We start from the raw sequence: 25,803 nt of genomic DNA, 5'->3' as shown, positions 1-25,803 counted from the left end.
CCTGGATACTGAATTAATTCTCCAAGGAAGTTCACGTAGAAAATACTGCTTCTAGCTTCATCTAAAATTGCCTTGTAATATGACAGTAATTTTTCACAAACAGTTAGTCCTTTTTATAAATTTTGATAGAACAATTAGGAGTTGACTTGAAAAGTGTGATTTATTTGAGCAATACATTTTGAACAATTTGGTCATGCATACATTTTTAAACTCATTTCTATGCATGAATAACTGATAAACCTCAACTAAATAGAAGTTCAAATGAACATGTAGTAAAAATCGGAAATAAAGAGAGACATTAATGTATAGTCCTTTCTATATTATATAAAGTTTGTTTCTTTTTTCCATTTTCGCAATTATCACTTTACGTTCATTTGAACAGATCCAGATGCGAGAAACAAGGCCTCAGTTCTTTTTGGAAGAAAAGGATGAAGCGGGAGAACATAGGAGATTTAATATTCTCTGGTACTACAATAAAACTCTTTAGAATAACGATTATACCTCAGTTCATTAGTGAAGTTACATGGATTTTCAGAATATGAACGCTGTCATAACTAAACTTTAAAAAAACATCCTTCATACCGTTACTTAATGCTTTTAATTTGGAAAAACCATATATTACTAGTCTCTTACGTTATTCATGTTTGAACACAAACTTTGTCCATCAGTCATTCACTTCGTTATTGTAAAACTGTCTACAAAACAGTAGATTAAGTTTAAAAAATCTCTATTAATCAGGAATCATTCACTCTGCATGTGTATCCTACTTTCTAGTTGTAAATGAGGTAGAATCACCAGTTGCTACGCTGCTTGACTCACCTCTTTTCAAAGATGATATTTCAATCTACCCACTAAAAACATTTATGGGTCCTGAATTCTGGTTCTTGTAGCTATAATGAATCCATAGCGTATTTGATTATTCAATATGAATCGTATCTAATGCTTCTAACTAATAATATTTTGGTGACAAATGATCGATTAAAGCAATTTATTATTTACGTCATTTCAAATAACATACGTATATTTTCTAAATATTACTTTTTCTTTCGTATCAACCTAATCATTGTCAGAATTTATTATTATGAATTTTAATATTAAGCAGTATCCTATAGGGTTAAACAACTACAAGTTCATAGAATTATTCGTTACCCAAGTCTGTAATTAAAAACTTGGAGCAAGTAGACCACAAAAACTATCTATGTTGATGTTCTTGATATTGCAAAAGTTCTGTCACGAAATAAATACTACACAACTCTTATCAAGCACACTGCATCAAAAAAGTAAGTGAAGTGGCCAGCCTAAAATACCTTAAATCTATTCAAATGAACTTTCTGACAAATTATTACACAACTTTTAAACTACTTGGTCAACTATAGCTACTGGAAATAAATACTTCATTTCGTATTCATTCATATGAACCCAATAGACTTTCTCTAAAATTCCTAAACTAGTCAAGAAGCGTCATCCTTATGAGGGAAACAGTAGGCTAGTTTTTAGATTCAAGATGTATTTGATAAATTGGTTAAAACGTGAGACATAATATGAGAAATCCAAATCTTTCTACACTTACTAAGGTAACCGTATTTCTCCTAGTTAATACCATGTTAGGCTAAATATATTTTATTAGGAAAATCTTATTCGACTAAAATAAAGTGGAGTGAGATTTCCGTGCCCATACCGAAGGCAACAATTTTTAATATTTACTACTCATGTGACTTGGACTTACGGTTATAGGTCAAAAACACTGTACGGTGTTGTACTTTTTTTACGGCACATTAACTAAACAAAAATACTAGATTTTGTTGTGAAGTTGATTGTTATTGAGCAACAAGACATTTTATTTTCTTAACTACTTTACTTCGGAAGCGTACATGTTAAGCGTACGTAATGCCTTATCTTGCAAACTATAAAACCTGTATCGCAGTTTGCAATCCTATAAATCCAAATAGCTATTCATTTTTCAGTTAAGCAGGTACAGATTACGGTTACGTCGATATTTCAGGTTATAGCATTAAAAATTAGTCAGAGCCTATCCTCAAAACAATTCTAGTATGTGAGTCTTTTCAGTTCATTAACGCAAATAATGAGGGTAAACTTATACAAAACTAAAATTACAATGTTATATATTCCAAACAGTTATGCAAGTTTACCATCAATATTTTAAGGATTGAAACAGATATTACTAATGGTAACGGATGATAATCACGCAATATACAGATATAACTGAAGTTGGTATGTGGGCCGCTAAAATGTTAACTGAACGATCTAAAGAAAGGGCACTCCCTGGGAAGCCTAATGGAGGAAATAATCGCTACCTGATGAAAAATTATCAAAAAAGGTTAACCTAATAATATAAATGATCAATTTGTAAGGTTTCAATGAGTAGAAAATTAAATTTCCGAAGTTACGTAGATTAGAGCAAGTTATTTCTTCAGAAAATAAAAATAAATCTTCTGAAGAAGTGGCTTACTCCACGTCAAGAAACGTCAGAAATTCAAATTTACTTAGTATTGTTTGTTTGGATCTTCCCATTGGTATTTTTAAGACTGCGACTGGTCAGTCTCTAATTGGCATATGTGCGTATTGCCTGACTTCGATATACTTATCCAACTCATCCAAGCTTGAGATCATCCAGTGCTGTAACGACCTTTAAACTAACAGCACAAGCACTGAAATGCATCTTCCTGTTTTCGATTTGTTTGTAATTGTGTTTATGTTTGTACATTGGATAGTGTACTCATGCGCTTATATAAAAAGTTGACATTTTGCAATGCTTAATATTAAAAACATCAATGCGTTTGATACATATATTCACTATTGTTTAGCGAAAAAGGCGTTTGAGATTCATTCATCAGAAATGTCATTTGGAACAAAATGCTGTACTTGCAGAATTGAGCGAAAAAGCTAACTGACGAAGATGAATGACGGGTAACCATTGTTAAAAATAGTTTTATTATACATACCTTTGCATACAGGTAAGTTAAATGTAAATTTTGAATATTGCACATGTGCTGAAAATTTCTTACTGTAGTCATTAAATATGCGTTACTACATAAAGCGAATATTATTATTACCATTATTAAATACACATCATTAAGTGATAAAAAGACAAATAATTATCTTAAAAAGCAAGATGAAAAGAATGACCTGTATTGTTATTTATCCGACAAATGTAGCTCATGATAATCTGAGCAAGGTAACTAATCTTTGGGTTGATTTCAACAACACAAAATAAAAAAAAGCTATTTTGATAACATTGATTGAGTATAGCTGGCAGTCGAATTTAAGATGCGATTTTCATCCTAGTTAGCTGAATGTACCTGCATTGGAGCATGATTGTATGCACAGGGATGCAAACAAAGCACACTTTGTTTCGCACTCTGACAGCATTATCTACTGAGTTCAGGTATTTGAACACAAATATTGATACAAGGAGGCACCAGTGTATATGCGCCACACGAAAAATTGTCAATTCATTTAGTTGTGAGGGCTATAATACTGCTCAGAATCCCAGACCGAAGCAGGTGGTTTGCTTAAGGGGCCACACCCCGAGCCTTTGACCTAAAAGTCTGATCCACAAGGCAGTGGAGCATCGTAAGGAGTTGCAGTCCCATGGTAGCCGGTGACCAGCGATTGGTTCATACGCCATTTGTTTCTTCAGAGTACTGGAGCCTATGTGCACCATTTATTTAGAATCAAGTTTTTCCAACTCCCCTCGGTGGACTCGCCGTGTCCACCAACCCGGTTAAATCGCCGGACATTCGCATTTCGTCCTCTCAATTTCGTAAAACAACACTGCGGTGAGAGAAGGCAGTGAGTAGGAACTCCCTGGCACAGGCTATATACGCGTGGCCATATGAGCATTTCGAGAGAGAGAGGGCGGGTCCTCCCCACTCTCAACCATACCAGGGCATTTTGAGTCTTGAAGCATATTAATGACTTTCCGTATAGTTATTAGTCTTAATGGGATTTATTTAGAGTCGTCCATTACCAACAAACTGTAGCAGACAGTACGAAAAAGAGCCAATTGTAAAGAAAACATCTAGCTGTTAAGCTGTAAGAATCGATAAGAATAAGCAATTATGAATTTGTAATTTTCATCCAATTCCAAATGATAAGTACAAATTTATAGAATTCCAGAAGTACACAGTAATCTATTCTCAGAAATAAAAAGCTTCCATACTTGTCTTAACAACCTTTGAGCTTAACCGAAGATTATTAAAAAATATACTTCAGTGATATTTACAATCGTTACTTCCTTTAACTGGACCATTGATTATGGAACAGTCCAAGACAGTTACTGGATGATAATTCGACTTTCTTTGTAAGATAATTATATTTTGATACAGTCAAGAATGTGCATTCGATCAATGTTACTTTAACTGGTCTAACCAGAGTTGAGACACAAGAATCTACAATTCTTTTATATTATAATAAAAGCCCAAACAATGCTTTGAATAGAAGTATTCGATTTCCAGAATGGATGTTTGTACACTTGAACAATTCATTGTGTTTATAAGTCATAATTTGTTTAAATTAAAATCTAATCAGTTCAAATGACAACACAATATTATTCATGCAACACTTATGTATGTCAGATTCAATTTAACAATGCTATATTAGTTAAGCACATGAGCAATTAAGTGAACTGAACAAGTTATAATCTAAGCCCCCAATAAAATAAGTCAGAACACATAATATGTAATTTAAAACGTTATCATTATAGTGTCTCTTAGTTTATCTGACTTTTTTTAGTTGAATGAAAAATGTCAAAATAACAGGGAACTTTAACAAGATACACAGAACAGCGAAAAAATGATTTATTTGAAATAAAATCTCTATATTCTTTATCCTTATGGTATGTATGTGATCTGAAAATGAAAAAAGAATTCCAGGATGAAAAATGATATCTCAAAATTTTCATCGGTTTTCTTACAATAAAAGAAACAGGAGTCCAAACCAGAAAAGGCATAAGACAGACAGGACTATATATATATATATATATATATATATATATATATATCATGAGTGTTCCTTGAACAACGTCAAGATGAAGGAAAATAACAGTCAATGAGATGAATATTCACTCGATAGAATGAACTGACAGAGAAGACCAAATCAGAGTTAAAACACTATCGATCATCTCCGTTGCATATATTTCTTATATATAAATATGAAAGTAAATAGACCTCCAGAAATGTTGAGAAGGAATTTGACACACACAGACAGACATTTTCTTTCTTCTGACAAAACAAACAAATGAATGCTTTGGTTCGATCAGTGAATTAGTTATTTAAATCAAGGTATATATGTATGTGCAGGAGTTGATGAATGTGCAGCAAAATGTATCCTTGATACAGGTGAATTCAACTGAAATTAAAAATAATCACAGCATTACCATCTATAGGTACATTAATAAATGAAATCGTGCTATAAAAAAAAAGAATTATAAATAATATAGCCAAACTGTGAAGTAGATTGTCATAAAAACGGTTTAACTATTACTAATAGTACTATGACTGCACTTTAGACTGATTTATGTTATTACTGCTTACATCACTGATTGATCTTAATTAGATAAATTGAAAACAGGAAGGCACTAAACAACTGTTTCATTCTCACAAGGGACTCCCCAATAGTGCACATTTACGACCACAAAGTGATGGAAGCCAAGACCTTTAGGTGACACAAAGAGCTTGCTAATTTTAAGTGCACAATCTTGATTTAAAGTATAACTCACTTGACATGCGTCTATCTACAACTATTTCCCTCTACGATAAGCTAAGATCTTTAGTATTATAGTACAGTTTGAGTTATCCTTAGTTATTGTTTTAGTCAGTGAGCCACAACGTAGGACATGCACGAATGTAAATCAGTTCGTTACCATACACTACTAACAGACCGAGATGAAATTGCCAGGCCAGATCCCAGTATATTAGATTGATAACAGCATCAGTGATAATAGGAAAAATTATGCATAGAAGATACGATTCTAGAAGACAACATAAATTAGTGTGATAAAAACAAAAAATGTTATGGGAATTTTAGAAGCTCAAAATTTGGAGGAGACGAGGAATGGATGCAAATGCGCTATTCCAAACGATTGAGAGCCATGTCATTCGAAGTCTCTAACTATTAGTTACGATAATCACGCAAACTCCAACTAGGTAGTCTATACCTATTGACATGGTCAAGTTCGATTGTCAGTGACTTTATGGACTGATACCATGTTTTGGTTTGACCGCACATAGATTTCTTCCAGCCTGCTTCTGAACCAGAAAACATTGCGCGTCGAGATTAGATGTGATTGGACATATGCAACACATATCCCAACCAGCTCAGTTGACGAAGATTTACTACCTTATCAATCGGTTTTCTATCCTGATACTCTATTCTTAATCCAGGAATTGCTTACTGCATGGTCCCAAAATATACGACCAATGCTTCATAAACACCAATGATTCAATGCCAGTGATCTACGAATATCTTCTACTCTTGATGGCCGTGTTTCAAATCTCTAAAGTAGAACGTAACGAACTGTTGCGCAGAACTATATCATCTGCGTATTCTAAGTCAACAAGTGAATCTCCTGGTAGATCAACTTCTGAAAAGGCAGACGATAAAAATATTACCTCTAAAAGCACGTCTATGACAAAGTTAAGTAAAAATGGAGAAGGAAGACAACCTTGACGAATACCACTTGAAGTAACTAATTCCGATGACAGTTCGCCATAAGTTCTGACTCCACTTGTAATGACAGACGCTGCCACAGAACTCCACGGTAAACGGAATCAAACGCTGCCTTATGGTCAAGGGATACAACTACAATAGAACGTCGAAAAGTATGTCAGTGTTTTGGAGTCTGCTAAAGAGTGAATATTTAATATACACATCCATATTCAGGTCTGGGACTAGCCTAGTTTCCTCGGATTTGCTCTTCACGAGCTCTGGTTAGACGTCAGAGTATTATTTAGGCTAATAGTTTGGACACTATATTAGTTAAACTGATTCCTCTGTAATTGTTACAAGAGAATTTTAGTCCTTCTTTATAAACTGGAACCATCAGAGATCGAGATCAGTCAGATGGGATTACATCCAGTTCTCAGAATTCAGCTAAGATTTCAATTACTCTAACTGCTAAAACTGGACTACCATTCTTAAAAATCTCAAGGGTTGACCCACTAAGCCCGGCTGCTCTTCCTCGCTTTAGATTGCTTATAGCCTTTTCAACCTCTCTAAGTGTTGGGGGACTTGCATCAGTTTGAAAATGGTGGGTAACTGAAGTCCAGTTGAACTGTTCCCTAAGTTGTTCTGCCCATGTGTAAAATCTCCTGAATTGAAAATGGACAACAGTCTGGTCGCTTTCTGAGAAAGTCTCACTAACAGCCGGATTTTTAACATCCGTCTCCTTGATAAGTCTCAACAGTCGTCTACTGCTACCTATAACTACTGCCTTTTCTATCTCTTCCGATTTCTCCACCAACAACTGCTCACGATCATTGTATAGGCTTTTGACCAACCTACATTTATGTTCACTACGCTCCTCATCGTGTTCTGAGTCATACGGGCTAAGTTCCAAAGCATCTATCAGTTCTGTAGGCGCCGCTGAAATCGACTGATTTTTCCTAACCTTTTGGTTTAAACAACCAGATGTCACTGCTGTTTCCATAGCTCTTTGGATATTGTGCTAAGCTTCTACGGGTTGGATATCATTTTCGTTGTTGACTAGCTCGTTCTCTAGTTGTCCCTGAAATATATTCTTAACTTTGTCATCATTAAGTTGGACTCCAAGGGCTCTTCTACGTCCGATCAGACACACACAAATACGTGCTCGAACTAGCGCATGATCCGAGTCAAAATATGTGCTCTAAAATAAAAGACAGTTTTCTAATCAGCCCCACCCAACGATGGATAAATGGAATGTAATCTATTCGATTGTGGAGATCGCCGCGTCAAATGATTTTTCTGATTATGTTTAAAGTTGGTGTTTGCCGGAAAAAGGCGGTTATCTGAGCATAGTTGCAACAGACGGTCACTATTATCTGTTCGCTGAGCTGCAACACCATAAGATCCACCTGCACCTTTCGGTTTGGTTTAATTTACCGACTTGAGCATTAAAGTCACCTCCAACTATTACTACAACAGAGAGTTTAGCTTTTTAAAAGAGTCTGGGTCGTTTCCTACAAAATTCAACTTTAACTTTGTTCGAGCTGCAATCAGCTGAAGAGTAGATATAGACAACAAAAAGGCAAGGCTATGTTTCCCTACCTTATCGAGTTCTTAACGTCCTGTTTATTCGAACAGAGCAAAAGAGACTGTCTATTGGAGTCCGGTCTGCTTCAGAACTTATTGCTATACTTGCACCAGAGAGGGCATGGGAAGTAGAAGAGTAAATCGTCTGGGTGTTTTATATTGACAAGGTCACGTCAAACGTGTGACCGTACTTGGATGCTGTATGCGCGTTCTGGAGAAACAGCATGCATCGGTGGAGCGAAATTTTAGGTTCTTAGCTAAAGATGTCTGTTGTCCTATTTAACACAACGTTCGAACATTAAAAGCTACAACATGTAGTCTAGAGCGTGGTTTCAGGAGACCAGGAATGACATTTTGTGAACTCCAATTACTAGCGCTGGTGTCGCGTGGTGATAAGGATAAATGAGAAGGGTTAGCCGTGAGGATAGAAGAATTATTAAGAGGTCAGAGAAGGATCCTATTATCAACAGGATCTCGGGTGCTGATAGTAGTATGAGGGCGGTTATCACTTCTCGGCTGCCCACACCGTGGTAGGATACTTCTTCTTGAAGGACCTGAGGAAGAAGTCGAGTTAGTGGTGATCCTAGAGACTTGGAAGAGTGACTACAAAGCCCAGGGAACAACTGCCTGAAGTCACTCGCGCACGGCCTTTTTATGGGAAGTTTTTGATGAGCTAGCTCCGCACTCCAAAATGCCTTACCTCTGGAGACGGAAATCTGTGGGGTAAGGTGAGGTGTGGCATTTTAGGGGTCACGTTTTTCTAAACCCTTCCTTCAGTTTTGAGAAGGAAGAATCGCTGCAAATATTGGTAAACCGACGGAAACAACTTACTGCTGTCACACCCCTCTACAGAGTGCGGTACGACTTTGACCTCGGGCCTTAAGTTACTGCTTTTAGTCTTACCGTTCTCCAACCGACCCGTCTGGCATGGTAGGACCTTGATAAACGATTGTTCCAGATAGTATAGCTCGAGTGGTTCATCACGATAGACAAGCCCTAACACCACGTCGGACAATTATTTATAGTAAAAATCTAAATCGTTATCTGTTATTAATAATGTTTTTCATGTATGCAGTACTTATTTCTTTGTTTCTCTAGTAATCACTGATTGTGATTTGCTCAAATTGTATGGGAATTTAAGCTAATGATAACATCCCACTATATTCGAAAGTTATGAATTAATTTATCCAAATTTACTGTTAAAGTCTTCAAACAGATTAATCTGGCTTAGTTAGAAAATTATAACATCTGATGATTTAACCTAGGGTAATTAACAGAGCACTTCTCTTAATGATGGTCTAGAGCTCCGAATGAAACGAAACTACCAAAACCAGTTACCTATATATATATATATATATATATATATATATATGTATATATATATATATATATATATATATATATATATTTGTTGCTTACCTTTGTTGTGTGAGGTTTAATTTGTGGAGTTTGAAATGACTCATCAGATATGTCCGAAATGTCTATTTAAGGAAATATTGAGAACAGGTTATCCAAATTATTTTTTTTCAAACTAAAATAACGTATATATTACTTTGCCAACTTTAAAAAACATCACAATCATCTAACTACTTACATAACAATTTAAAATATGCAGATGACGTAGTTCTGTTTGATAATGCATCATTTTATGGTAGCCTTGAGCAAGATAACAAACATGTTTAGGATGCATTCTCCTTCCTATCAATCTGAAATTTTCTCAAACCTCTAAACTTTTTTTCTACCATAGACAGTACTACTACTTTTGATACTATGGAAAGTATCTAGATGGTTTGTTTCTTCTCATTGTATTGTAGCGTTGCAATAAACTGAAACTAATCCAGGTTTACACCGAGTTCTATTCTGCTACCAATTAATTGAAATCAGGTTTTCAAATGTCTGTGACAATATTCCGAAAGACATTCTCAGGATTCAAAATAGGTCACTAAATCCTTAAGTTATTCGTTTAATTTCTGAATTCATATTGTTACCAATTCAAAAAAATTCTACAAACATACAATCATGGGAGTTTAAATTGAAGTAATCAGAAGGTAATACAATAAAACAGATGAGATAGAAATCCTTCCCATAGAAGTAAGCATAGTCACGAGTTAACCTAGGTAGGTAACCACATTGAAATAATGTCAATAATGAAACTAAGATGGCTGTACTGAGTCGATATTATTTAGTTTGCATTAATGAATTCAAATTCTTTCATGACTTTCAAGTATAAATATTTTCAGACTTGAACCGAAAACGTAACGTATTTAACATTGAAAAAGAAATTTCGTATCATTATACGCTTTCAAAAAGACTACCCACAGTAATTTATAAAAATGTCAAGCAAATAAGATTATAAAGGCTCGACATTCTACCTGGCATAGAAAATGAATTTTTATTAAACCGGTATTTTGGTCTGCGTTTGAAGATTGGTCTACGAAACTTTGTAGATGGGTTGGAATACTTGTTAAATGAGTTTACATCGTGGAAACGATCGGAAGTGACTGATGAATTACAAGCTTTATAAGTATGAACTGTAGTAGGAGAGTTAGGAGGCGAGCAGTGAGAGTCATATTCACATTGATCGGCAGCCAAAGCATTTTTACTAGAATCCATCGCCCAACGAAACATATTTATCCCAACCAAAAAACAACATAGTAAAATAGGACCAATTATGGCACCTTCAGGACCTTGACAGTATATTCCACCAGCAATCGCCAAACCAGTAAAATAAGGATGACCCGCTCTGAAAAAAAGCGTAAACTTCATAATTATCATATTCGAGTGGTTGTGTGTTGTTTTACTATGCACCATGGCTTTAGATGATTGATGGAAATATTCATTGTAGTACCAACCTTATAGAATTTCTTGTGAATATACGACAGTAGTCATATAATTTAACTCCGCCTGTAGCTCTTCTAGAGTTACTGCCGGTCCCAAGCCCGGGTAAAGGAGGAGGGTTGGGCATGGGGTTAGCGACCCCATCCCGTAGAAAAGCTAACTCGTTAAAAAAACGCTAACCAGAAAAAATAATTCAAACCATTTAAACTCTGCCCTGGGAGTTGAAGGAATAATTATGACATCTCATGATGAAAGCCGAAATTCTTCGGAAGTCACGAGACCGATGCACCTTCTAACAACCAGAGCAACACTCTCTATAGGTACATGGAACGTCCGGACAATGTGGGGGACAGGAAAGACCAGCCAAATAGCAATGGAAATGAGGAGATACAACTTGGCAGTACTCGGAATCAGCGAAACCCATTGGACACAAACTGGACAACAAAGGCTAGGTACAGGAGAGATGCTGCTGTACTCCGGTCATGAAGGGAAAAATGCTCCACATACTCAGGGAGTTGCTCTAATGCTGTCCAAAGAAGCACGAAATGCACTTGTGGGATGGGAATCTCACGAATCCAGAATTATCAAAGCATCATGCAAAACAAAGAAGGAGGGGATAACAATGAATGTTAATCCAATGTTATGCACGCACCAATGATAGCAACGACGACGATATAGATCAGTTCTATGAGAGGCTGCAATCAATCACAGCGAAGTGCTCAAGAAAGTACCTCACCATCCTGATGTGAGATCTAAATGCTAAAGTTATAGTGGACAACACAGGATACGAAGATATAATTGGACGACATGGACTAGGAGAGAGAAAGGAAAATGGGGAGAAATTTGCAAATCTATGTGCATTCAACAAATTGGATATAGGTGGTACAATATTTCCACACAAACGCATACACAAAGCTACATGGATCTCGCCGGACCACACCACAGAGAAGCAGATCATATCTGTATTAACAAAAAATTCCGAAGGACCATGGAAGATGTGAGAACCAGGAGAGGAGCTGACATAACTTCAGATTATCACCAAGTGGTTGTAGCCAAGATGAAACTTAAGCTAAAGAAACACTGGACAACTGGACAAACAGTACTACAAAGGTTTAATACAGTCTTCCTTCGAGATACTGACAAGCTTAACGAATTCAAGGCAACTCTCAACAACAAGTTTCAAGCTCTACAGGATCTAATGAAAGAACAAGAAAGTACGATGGAGGACAACTGGAAAGGGATCAAAGAAGCACTAACTTCAACGTGTCAGGAGGTTCTGGGTCGCAAGAAGCATCATCATAAGGAATGGATCTCTATGGGAACCCTGGACAAAATTCAAGAAAGGAAGAACAAGAAACTAGCAATTAACAACAGTAGAACACATGCAGAGAAAGTCAAAGTACAAGCAGACTACGCAGAAGCAAACAAGGAAGTGAAGAGAAGCATTAAAGCCGATAAGCAGAAATACATGGGATAACTAGCAACGACGGCGGAAAAAGCTACAAGAGAAGGGAATATGAAACAACTATATGACACAAAGAAGAAACTGGCAGGAAGATATAGTAAACCGGAGAGACCAGTCAAGGACGAAGAAGGAAAGACAATCACGGAGATTCAAGAACAGAGGAAAAGGTGGGCAGAATACTTCGAGGAACTGCTGCATAGGCCAGCTCCATTGAACCCACCGGACATCAAAGCAGCACACATAAACCTTCCTATATCTGTCACTCCATCAACGACCGAAGAAACTGGGATGGCCGGTAATCAGACAAATCAAGAATGGGAAAGCAGCAGGACCTGACAATATACCAGCTGAAGCACTGAAGTCAGACGTTGAAGTAACTGCAAACATGCTTCACCCTCTATTCAAGAAGATTTGAGAGGAGGAACAAGTGCCAACGGACTGGGAAGAAGGATACCTCATCAAGATACCAAAGAAAGATCTGGGCAAATGTGAGAATTGCAGAGGCATCACATTGTTGTCACTACCAGGAAAGGTTTTCAACAGAGTGCTGCTGAACCTGATGAAAGATGTAGTAGACACTCGACTTCAAGATGAACAGGTCGGATTCTGTAAGGATCGGTCATGCACAGACCGCATTGCGACACGGATCATCGTGCAACAATCAGCTGGGTGGAACTCGTCAATATACATCAACCTCATTGTCAATGAGAAGGTGTTTGACAGTGTGGACAGGAGAACATTATGGAAACTTCTTCGACACTATGGAGTTCCTCAGAAGATTGTCAACATTATCTGGAACTCATACGACGGACTACAGTGCAAAGTAGTGCATGGAGGACAGCTGACAGATGCACTCCCAGTAAGGACCGGAGTCAGACAAGGCTGTCTACTCTCCCCCTTCCTCTTTCTTCTGGTGATTGACTGGATTATGAAGAACTCGACATCCGAGGAGAAGCACGGAATACAATGGACATTTCAGAATTAATTAGACGATTTGGACTTCGCAGATGACCTTGCCCTCCTAACCCATACACACAAACAAATACAGACAACTAATGTAGTAGTAGCCTCTGCATCAATAGGCCTCAACATACACAAAGGAACAAGCATGGTCCTGAAGCGTAACACAGAGAACACCAACCTGATCACATTTGGAGAAACTCTGGAAGATATAGAAACACCCACGTACCTGGGAAGCATCATTGATGAACAAGGAGGGTCGGATGCAGATGTGAAGGCAACGAGTGGCAAAGCAAGGTCAACATTCCTACGATTAAAGAACATATGGAACTCAAAACGACTGTCAACTAACTTCAAAGTGAGAATCTTCAATACGAACGTCCAGACAGTCCTTCTGTAGGGAGCAGAAACGTGGAGAACTACTACAACCATCCTCAAGAAGGTACAAGTATTCATAAATATTTGTCTTTGTAAAATACTCAACATTCACTGGTAGGATACTATCAGCAACAACGTTTTATGGGAAAGGACAAACCAGCTTCCAGCTGAAGAGGTAATTAGGAAAAGACGTTGGAAGTGGACAGGACATACATTAAGGAAATCACCAAAACTGCATCACGAGGCAATCCCTAACTCGGAATCCGGAACGGAAGCGGAAAAGAGGAAGGCCAAAGAACACATTACGCCGGGAAATAGAAGCAGATATGAAAAAGAAGGGAAGCAACTGGAAAGGATTGCCCAGGACAGGGTTTGATGGAGAAAACTGGTGTGCGGCCTCTGCTCCTTCACGAGGGGTAACAGTAACTCCAGAAGAGTTACAAGCAGAGTTAATCTGGTGTTGAATTTTGTGAAAAATTTGATAAATTCTAATGAGAAGCCCTAATGATAAAATCTAACCACTTTAAGGTTGGAAAAGGTGTTATTTATGGCAAAGGATGGTGGCCATGCAACGCAGTGGATAGATTTATTTCAGAAAAATGGACACCATTAAATAGTAGCACGCTTGCTGTGTGGATTGGATTCGATGGTTGATAGAATCGCGAAATTGGACAACTGATGTGTTCTATAGTGGGACGAAACAGCCCTATAATTCCCGACGGTTCACGACAGTTGCCTAGCTCAACACAGTCCTCATCTTGAACGATTTCCAAATCGAACAATCTAGACAAATCTCTAACTGTAATAAAAGGTTGGTGAAGAAAGTAGTAAACATCAGCACATGAAATGTTTTCAAAAATATAGAGCTCACTAAGCTTTTCGTTTGGTAATTTTTTGCGCTTTACATAGAACACAAAACTGTAGGATAGATAGGTATTTAGGAAAAAAAATCTTGGAAAACTTGAGTCTTCAAAAGTATGGATTCTGACTTTCTTACAAGTGCTGTGTGACACAAATATCTATCACCAAACATATGTGTAGAAAAAAGGTGTCAGAAAAGAGACAGATAAAGAGCTGATAGGAGGAATCATTTTGGGTCACACAGAACCTGCAATATCTGAGTCTGTAAGATACAACAACCAAATGACATACCTCCTTCTGGTTAGTCATCGGATTCAATTAACGCTTTACAAAAAACTGTGCCAACCAGTCACAACACTTTGCACAGAAAAATGCTTTAGATCCCGGAAGTACGACCAGAACTTACTGTAATATATATAAGAACTCTCGTCTAAATTAGAGCGAATAGTTTCACAGTATTTGAGCGCCGAGTTGATGTAAGACATTAAATAGGAATAATATATATTTGTAAAATCTCAGGAATTCCTTGAAAAAGCTTGGACCAGATTGCCAGGCGAAACGTTGGATTTACTACAAATTCATTCGCTGAGATTTTACAAATATATATTATTCCTATTTAATGTCTTACTGTAATATATATTTTTTTCATCGATAAATTAAAAATTTCGAATGCCAGTCAAAAAAGTAGTAACCATATAAAATTGCATATTTATTATGTGGTGCTAAAAACTTAATAACATAATTGTAAGTAGTATATTCTTCATTAATCCGATATCTCTGGCAGCGACAAATAAATTCTTCAGTATTTATCGGTCTTCCTAACTTTTGGAGCCCAGGATAGTGAACAAACCGGAACAGTGGCGTACATGATATAACATTACGGGAAGGAGAGCGAAAACCTAACATACACATAAAAAGCCTAGAGGATTGCACTTTAATTTCTTACCCGACCAATAATACAAATGATGCAGTATAAAAATACATTTACAAGAATTACACTGAAAATCTGTAATTATTTACTTCACTCAGTTGTAGATGAATGGGCTTCAAGAAACTAATAACATTGAAAACGGAAACTCAATTGAATAAACATTCTGTTCTCAAGACTAAACGCAGTTTCATTTCAAATAAAATAATTATTTACTGATAATAAATGAGAGAAATAAGTTTCGTTACCCTTTAATTTCTCTATAAACTGAAACATCAACGACATAGGTCGGTAATACATGGAAAAATATGAGGAGACCAGCTTGAGATAATGACTGACGAATTATAATAATTTCGATTGCACCAGGTAGAACAGCCCAATAAGTGCCGATAATTGGGACAGCACCTAATATAGCAGCCAATACTGAAAATAGAATTAAGTTAAAACACGTATAACACGATATAAATTAAATCATGAAATAAACTCCTTTCAAATTAAGAAAATTAATTCGTTCTTCATAGTTTAAAAGATATAAATAATAAATCCTTAAGAAGTGTCCAAAAACCTATATCCCCAATTGTTTAAATATGTTGACAATTGACTCACGCTTTCAACTATGAAAATACTAAATCTCCACAAAAAACCCTTCTGAAATAAAAACTAGACAAATTGACAAATTGATCAGAATCGAAGGTTGACTTTTAAATGCTTCGTCACGGAAAACCTTCCTTACCTAAAGATGAAATATTAACGTTGAAAAGGAGATGTATCAACAAGTGAAAACAGTCAGTAATCAAATGACTGACACTCCCACACTGCAACGGTTCGTTGCCACAATTGGCAACCAAATACCCTGGTACAATCGTGGATGGGGAGAGTCTGTTGTCCCTCTCGAATCGCTCTCACATGACCAAGCGAATAAAGCCACTCACAGAGAAGTCCTAATCACCGCGTTCATGTGACAGGGGTGTTGTTTACAAAATTGGGAGGACGAAAAGCGAATGTCCGGCCCTTTAACCGGGTTGATGGATAAAGAGGATCCACCTAAGAAAGCTGGAAAATCCCGACTCCAAACTAATGGTGCACATGGGCTCCGGAATCCTGAGTGAACAAATGGCGTTTGAACCTATTGTTGGTCACCGACTGTAATGGAACTTCATCTCCCATCGCCTTGTGAACTAGACCTCTGGGTCAGAGGCTCGGGGAGTGGCGCTCTAAGAAAACTACCTGCCTCGGTTTAAGCGCCAAGGCAATATTCTTGCCCTCATACAATTTGAATAATGCTTATAAGTGGGAAAAATTATTCACGTCTAAATTTGTATCCTGACAGCTTACATTCAAAATCATTTGGTAACAATCATTTTTACTATACATTACGTCACTTGTCTATTCCCTTTTATCCTCACTTTGTATGCTCTTTTATTTTTTAACTTACACATCAGCTTGTCTATGTTGGAGATCCTATCCTTCCTAAACGATCTACAGTCACTGACTGGTCGAATTGGACGCTACCACCGACAAAGATTTCTGTACCAGCCACGTATGCCATTTAAACTGGTCTCCTCTAACGTTCACACGCTAATGCAGTTAAGTGTTTTAAAAAGAGTTCGTTCGACGAACATTATAGTACTAGCCACAGACTTGAATACACAGGTTGGGTGTTTAGGTACAGAAGAGAGTCATTTATGTGGCCGATGGGGACTTGGTGGTCGCGGGTCAGATAACCGTGAACGTCTGCTGAAACTTTGCACAGATTACAGACCTGTTTCTGGCTAGCACTATCAGCACATTCATCGCCGATGTGCTACGTGGTGTCCTCTCTCTTCATCTCAAGCCTGGACTTAGATTATGTCGCAACCAGATACCACTAGCGTGACTGTGTACAGGACTCCTGCTCCTTTTGCGTACTTATCTGGACTCTTATCATGCTCTTGTTTGTGCTAATCCTATTCTACGTTTCAGTGGCCAACAAATTCATAGCCCTAAACGGGTCGGTTTCAGCAAATTGATTGCAACTTCTGTTGCAACTAAATATCAAACCGAGCTACTTTCAAGGTTAGCTATCAACCCACCGAAAAATATAGATAAGCACTAGCTGCCATGACATGACGCCATGAAAATGGCGGGTAAATTCGCTTGTGACTTCACAAAACGTCATCTATGCAACGACTATCAGGGGATAAGTTTACTGCGTCCAAACTGTTGGCTTCCTTTGTACTTCATAAATTGTTCAAAACCCTAGAAAGATTGACTGGCAAGGAGAAGGATGGTTTTCGTTCTGGTCGAGGATGTATTGATCATACCTTTGCCCTTTACAGGCTAACAATCGTAGTGTTCCTTGACATCAAGGCCGCCGTTAGACATGACCGTCCTCTGGGATTGTCTATTGAAGAACAGTGTGTATGAGAAGTTTATTACCATATTGAAATCCCTACATATAAAGAGTTCAGGCAGAGTGAGGGTGTGCAACCCCCTCTCTCCAGTATTTCATTCAAGCTGTGGGGTTAGGTAGGGTTGTTCAATCTCGCCACTTCTCAACTTTCCCATTAATGATATTTTGGAAACAGCTCTGATGGATATATGTAATGGTAAGTGTCTAGAGAAAGACCTTTTGACATTCAGTTTACGGATAATATTGTCTTTCTGTACTATGATATTCAAGCCATGCAATCCTCACTTAGTCAGTTGACAATCAGTGTCCGTAGGTATGGTGTGTGCTTTTCACTTTCTAAGAGCGAAGTATTTTTAAAAGCCTGGTAGGACCCTGAACTGATTCTAGGTAATGAGCAAAAAGTAGTTGAGATGTTCGTATATTTGGGTAGTTGTGTAAGTGCTGGTGGTGGCGTGAGTGATGAGATCAATTCACGCGTAGTGAAAGCCAAAGCGAACCATCTTTGGCGCATTTGTGGTATTAGTCTGACTCTATAAGGCCAGATCAACAACACGTCAGTGAGAGCAATTCCACCCCATACTTGTGAAATCTAGCCTCTCCGAATTGAGGATGTCAGAAGACTCTTTGTGCTTGATCATCGTTGTCCCTGAAGGGTTGCTGACATCCAGTGGCTACGCCATGTTAATAATACAGAGGTTCAGGAATGTGTATTCGGATACAGCGACCACAATCCAATTGATGTCAACATCTTGAAACACAGGCTTTGCCATGTACTACGAATTTTGTCCCAGAGAATTTAATATCGTGCATTATTTTCTAATGCTGAGATTGGTTGAGAAAAGGGAAGAGGTGGTCAGTGCACGACACGGTGTCGCGGTATGAAAGAAAGCTGTACAGCACTGGCTTCTGTTGGACCTTCCCGACTCCCTTGTTGGGGTCCTAGAGATGGTGCACAGTGCTTTGAGACGTTATGAGAAACAACTCAGGATAGAAGCCAGTGGCGATCCTGTTGTAACTTTCTTTTACTTCTTCCATAAAAGTGAAAGCAACTTCCTTAACTGAAAGAATAATTTCGAGTTGTGCTTTTCCTGACTGAACTGCTTGTCCCATTATTATTATTATTAATATTTCGCTCTCATACACTAATTCCTGTTCATTGTTGCTATTCATTTTTAATATACTCACCTTTTATTCTCTGTCTTCACAACTTTATTTTTATTGTGTGGCGCATATATATTTGGTGCTTCTTTGTATCAATGTTTATGTGCTCAAATAAATAAATAAATAAATAATTCAACTAAGAGTAAGATACAGAATAGAGACTTTTTGTATAATTTGAAGTCTCCATTTGCTGAAATCTATCTTCTCGACAAAAGACGTACATCAAGAGTAAATAACTTTACGGACTCATGTCATGCATTGATATAACCACCCCTGACTTCTTAACGGGCTATCAGATATCACCGGTGTTACAGACCGACAGATATCAAGCGAAATGTTTGCATATATGCTGGATGTTTTGTAGATGATCATACCAAATAACGCTACACTAGTCATTGAAATACAGGAAATATCGACAATTAATATAACTTTTATTCTTAATGACAATAACAATTATTAAGTATGTGCTAAAGTGCAACTATGTGATGACACCCTTAGGATATAATTCAAAAGAGATTCGCAACAAAAAAAACATTAGATAAAAAACGAAACCAAAAAACAAATCACATCAAAGAAGAAAAAACTCCTGGTCACAACATTTCAGTACGTCTGTTATTAATGAAAACGGAAAATTGTGCACAGATGTTCATTCACATTTTCTTCAATATTGATACTACTGCTACTATTACTATTAATAATATTATTATCAGTGTCTAAGCAGAAACAGTATCGCTTGAAAGATGAAGAGATGATCAAAAGATAGATTAGTACAATTTAACTCTACCATTTAGACTTGTGTAATTAAAATATGATAATTATCAAATTATTCATGTTCGAAATAGAAGTAATTCTACACGACACTTTTCCTCATGTATTACCATATACTACTATTACCACTACCTTACAGGTAATCTTCGATAAATGATTTTACAAGTTGATAATACAAAATGAACTAAGTAAAACAACTCACCAGATGGAATTATTACAAGATCTAATCCAAATATAATATGAGTAAGTGATGTATATAAACCATAAAATAAAGCCAATTTTAATGTTGCAACAAATACTCCACTAATGGCTGATTCCACAGTTGAATACAAATGTGTAATTAATGAGTTAGTTCCAGTAAAAGTTGGTGTTAATGAAGAAATAAAAGCGACAGGGAGATAACACGATCCACTCGCAGCTAATACATAATACAGAACTGTTAGAAAAATGAGCTGAAATAACAAATAAATAAATAAACAAATACAACTGTAGATATTGATAAAAAATTTGAAGGTCAACTAAAGAACTGCATACAGACTTTTTGGAGAAATTGTTATATTGAATGCATTCTACAGCCGCTAACAATATTGTACGATAATTATCCAAACTAGATGAATAGAAAGTGTACTTAATAAGAAAAAGAGGTGGGTCGTAGTAAAAACAGAAAGGAAAATAAACAAGAATCTGGCTTAAATTTGGAAATATAAGAACGTTTTATTCAATTATTTTAAACGAAATTATCTAAAAAAAATTCACGTGAAAATTTAGGTCACCATTTATAGTTTTGTTTATTTCAATAGGTTTGGTTTGTTTTGACGGTAATCAAAAAAACAGACAATATATTAGTGCGATTGTGATAAAGAGGTAGATCAGATATTTAACGGATTTCGACGGGTGAGGATAAACTCCGCTCTCGTTCACAATTTTGACCTTGGACCTGGCAACTGTCCAAAATGAAGCGGGAATTCTTGTCTAAACTATCATAGTCCATGATAGAAGGTGTGACTCGTTCTTCGTAGCTTTATCAGGCTTACATGAAAAATGTAGTTTTTTATGGTGAAAATAACACTCCACCATGCTATTGACACATTAGATGTAGCGCAGTCAGTCATGATGGAAGAAAAATCACAACACAGCGAAAGTCATACTTCCGATTAATTCTATAACAGAAATTATTCCAAAATGGCCGGGGATAAACTCCGCGTTGTTTATTCATCTAAGTGTATCGTAGTCAGTAACTCCGGTCAAATTTTCGTTTATTTAACCACTCAATTGTAGATATTTTGGAATAAAACGACGAAGAACGAGTTACACCTTCAGTCATGGATTAAGATAGTTTAAATAAGAATTCCCGCTTCATTTTGGCTAGTTACCAGGTCCAAAGGTCAAAATTGCGAATGAAAGTAGAGTTTATCCTCATCCAATTCTAAAGATGTTGAATGGAAATACAGGATCAGTTTAATAAATCCACAGTTGCATTCATTCTTCATCTTCATTTGAATCTCCAATTAAGTGTCGATCCTTATTTTCATATTTCGATTTGTAATTGACAAGTTTTCCATCTTTTGCTCCGTATTCTAATACTTTTTAGACTTGATGTGTTGTTCTGAGCTACGCCAACTTAAACTGATAAACATTCGTGCCAGGTCTGAACATTATTTATAACTGACTGTTCTTAACATTGATAACTATGACAAATAGAAACTACTATGTATAGGCACCATGATAGATCATATACATATTGTGTAAACAGAAAAATTCCTTGTTAAACTTATCACAGTATCAATAAACAGACTTTTATCAACAACAACAAAATAACGGTTTTTTTACACATTCAAAAATCAACTGACAGAACTTTACATTCCAGATAAAGCAATCAATACAACAAACAAACAGTTGCAAACTTCCGGTGAATACACGAACTATTAAAGGAATAATGAAGATAATTTATTGTAACTGATCACATCAATCAGTAAATATTTTCAGGCAAATAACAACAGCATTAACTAAATGGAATTTAACAAAAAAAAATTAATTAAATGTAATTTAATTAATTTACCTACTTCAAACTGAAAGTAGAAACTTCAGAATTAATCATACGAACACATACATATTGGAAATGAATTAGTTATGACATGTAGGTACTAATGATGCAATGAATAGAGACATGTTAACTGGAAACCATACAAACTAACTTTGATTTTATTAGAAATTGACTGAATTATTGCAATTCGCTTATATATAGTACTAATAAGCTTATATTTTAAGCATGGAAAAGTGATTATAAATGAAGTATATATATATATATATATATATATATATATATATATATATATATATTTAAATGATGAACTGTACATCAACTAAATACATACAAAAAGAGTAATTTGTCATGATGAATTTTCCTACCTCTTTAGTAAATGACCTTTCAAATTTACAAATAGTATAATACATATTATGGAAAGGCATGTAACTAATAATCTACCAGTATATTGAACTTACAAAAGCAATCACAAAATTCATTGCCACATGCCCACCACTCATTATCAATGAAATTAAAGTTGTTATTAACTGAGCAATTAAATTCACATTACTACGCATCAAACTCCATAATGATTCTGTGATAGTTGCAAATGTGCCCAAATTCTGTTTGAAAATTACGAACAACTAAATAAAATTGAAGAAACATAAAAACGATGGTATACAATAAACAGGAATAAACAAATAAGCATCATTATTATCATTGCTTGTATTTAATGTGATAATTAATGAAGAGAGTAAATCCGTTTGTCTTAAGCATTAAGTTATGACAGAAAAAGTTACGATTCGATAAAGATATCGCATACACTAAACAAAAACAAAATTAAATTTGGAAAGTTACTAAGTATGCTAATGTTATAAATCAAGTCAAATTTAAACGTGAAAGAGTTATGATAAGAAATTGGATGTTTTATTCCACTATAGTCACTCTTTGTGTGGTTACGCTCCAAATCATCATGGCTACCCCACAAGTTATTAGTGTTATCCATTTGAGCATTAGACAAATACGTTTTCGTATGCTCGCTGTTTTCGCCTTACATATAGTTGGGCTGATGAAGCGCTGAGTATCGTGAAAAAAGAGTCAAATACAATACGTATAAGCCTCAAAACCGCAAACATGTTTACAAACAGTTACCTAGTAGAAAATAATATAAAGGACGATGGTTTTTTTGTAGACTTCAACCGTCCATTCGAAATAAAAAAAACTTTAAATCATCTATGCTACAAAAGAAGATATTTTACTACTTTCGAAGATTTAATAAACCCGGAAAATGAGTTAATTGGATCTTTTTTTCGTACCTAGAACTTAACATCATCAATGACCAGCAAAAGTAAGAGGACAAACAGATTCTAGTAAATCAGAAAAAAAAACAACTGAATATCACTCACTGAACTTAAAGCGTGGCGATTAAATATCCAAGTAGTATTGATAAAAAATCGATTGAATGACATTCTTCCAAGCCTATGTGGAGTAATAGCATTGGAATTTATATGTTTATGCAACAAGAATGATAAAGTGTGATTATTAACGACTGACTGATTAGTCATCGATGTAGTGTCCATTGGCTGGGAAAAAAGCAAATAAATATGCATGCGTGTTAAGATTTGTAAATTGTAATATTAGACGAATTTAAAGGTGACATTCATTAAAAAGTGAACAATACGAGCATTAAACAGAGATGGGCACTAACCTCTGAAATGATTAGTGAAATATTACAACACCATATAGATTGGTATTCGAAAATTGTTGATAGCATAGAAGAAAGTGGTGCACAAATAACCGTTTGTGCCAAGTCTAAAAGATATAATCATTGTCATCGTTTTACCTAGTGTCTCTTGTGTCAATGAAGTCTAATAGCATAAATAAGTCTAGTATACATGGCAGCTCCTGAACTGACAAACGTTTTCCACTTACTTGTCACCTCAACGAACAGAACTTTTTCTGGAAAATTTAAAAACACCTGAATCTCGCAGACATTTCTAAAAGGTATATATATATATATATATATATATATATATAAAGACGTTGGAAGTGGATCGGACATACATTGAGGGAATCACCAAACTGCATCACGAGACAAGCCCTAACTCGGAATCCGGAAGGGAAGGCCAAAGAACACAGCACGCCGGGAAATAGAAGCAGATATGAAAAGGAAGGGTAGCAACTGGAAAGGATTACCTAGGACAGGGTTGGATGGAGAATACTGGTGTGCGGCCTGTGCTCCTCCACGAGGAGTAACAGGCGTAAGTAAGTAATATATATATATATATATGCTCGCTCTACGGACTACAGTGATTGGGCCGTGTTACAAGTATCAAAGTTCCATTTACTGAAATATTCAATGTTGAACGGAGTATCACTGGGGTCGGAGAAAATAAAAGTGATCAGATCAATAAACAATACCACCGCATGAAGCTACCATCCTTGTTTAAATCATGTAGGAAAACACAGTCAGCTAAGGACAAGGTTTCTGTAATTAAGGATTTCAGTAATAATTGATCGCCGTTAACCTCTCAATATAGAAACGAAGAAATCGATCTGAAAGTTTGAAATATCACAATTTATCTTATCTATAAAGGATAATTCACATTACAATACGACGATAAAAAATTCCCTACGTATTAAATCAGTTCGTCATAATATTCTCATAAAATCTACGCAAATAAACAGTGTATACATTTTACAAAGAAGAAAGAGAAAAAAAGTAGTATTGTCCACACATTATACACTCATGATATATTTTGATAATTATTAACCAGAAGTTATACTACATATGAATACATATTAATCTGATGATTACCTGATTGATAAAAGAATTATAAATATTCTCCCACAAATATAGAAGATGTTCTTTTAATATTGCTTTTGAGTTTGGATCTGCTTCGAAAAGTTCGTTGATCTATTATTATTATAAATTAATCAATGTGATCAGAATAAGAGTTTATCATTAAAAAAGACATACATAAGACAAACACAGTTAATAAATTAATTCATTAATTAGAACTAATACTTATTGATAATGTGATCAACAATTTAATTAGGAAATCTACAATAATTTATCATAAAAAAAGAGACAGACAACATCATTACTAAAACTAACTACGGTTCACCTAAACGTATTAAGAATTATAATTTTTATTCCAAGCTATTCAAGAGGAAGTCTTTTTTAAATGCATATATGTTTCTTGTCAATGAAATTTACAAAGCTTTTCGTAGTCCGAGGTAACAAAAACGTCGTACAAAAAACAGGTGAACCAACCGTATATAAATATTGTTAGGTTTTCTCTTGCCTACAGCCTCCAACACAACTCTACTGACGTGCAAAAGTATAGTACAGGAACAGGCTCGAAACAAACGAGAAAAATTCCCTGTTAGTTTCTAGTCAATCAAAAACAACCTAAGTGAATAGAGAGTTTGTGAATTAGAAAACAATAATATTGCACAGTGTAAACAGACATTATGCTATTAGTAAGTCTATTAATGCCCGATAAGAGGACACAGTAGATAGATAATATCTCTACTACGTAGCTGTTCATTACTATAACTCGAAGAAAGTATTCTGTAGAACAAACATCAACATTAGTCGGAAATTATGATATAAGTATAATTACGCCATAAATGAATGGGAAACTAAGTAATAGGCTCATAATTAATTCATAAGAGAGTAAGGAAAGTAAAACACAATGATAGTTTGTAAACCAAATGAGAAATCACAGCCAGCGTAAATGAGAACACAATCATCTAAATGCTTAACTATT

General features: G+C 35.8%; 1 protein-coding gene across 1 annotated transcript in view; it reads right to left on the bottom strand.

Moving 5' to 3' along the window:
• Nucleotides 1-5,281: 5,281 nt before the first annotated feature.
• The window catches only part of Smp_173620 (strawberry notch-related), a gene marked incomplete at its 5' end in the record, with an annotated part of 55,507 nt that continues 34,985 nt past the window's right edge, over nt 5,282-25,803 (bottom strand). Inside the window, 8 exons of the mRNA XM_018794023.1 lie at nt 5,282-5,370; nt 9,673-9,734; nt 10,626-10,996; nt 15,932-16,106; nt 20,207-20,456; nt 22,507-22,671; nt 23,434-23,610; nt 24,846-24,944. Coding sequence (XP_018648477.1) covers nt 5,299-5,370; nt 9,673-9,734; nt 10,626-10,996; nt 15,932-16,106; nt 20,207-20,456; nt 22,507-22,671; nt 23,434-23,610; nt 24,846-24,944 — 1,371 coding nt within the window. The 3' untranslated portion in view covers nt 5,282-5,298. The remainder of the gene's footprint in view (nt 5,371-9,672; nt 9,735-10,625; nt 10,997-15,931; nt 16,107-20,206; nt 20,457-22,506; nt 22,672-23,433; nt 23,611-24,845; nt 24,945-25,803) is intronic.

The sequence above is a fragment of the Schistosoma mansoni genome, chromosome 1, assembly GCF_000237925.1.
Source record: "Schistosoma mansoni strain Puerto Rico chromosome 1, complete genome".
In the NCBI taxonomy this organism is placed as follows: domain Eukaryota; kingdom Metazoa; phylum Platyhelminthes; class Trematoda; order Strigeidida; family Schistosomatidae; genus Schistosoma; species Schistosoma mansoni.
The sequence above is the reverse complement of the archived record's forward strand: the minus strand, read 5'-3'. Positions and strand labels throughout refer to the sequence as shown.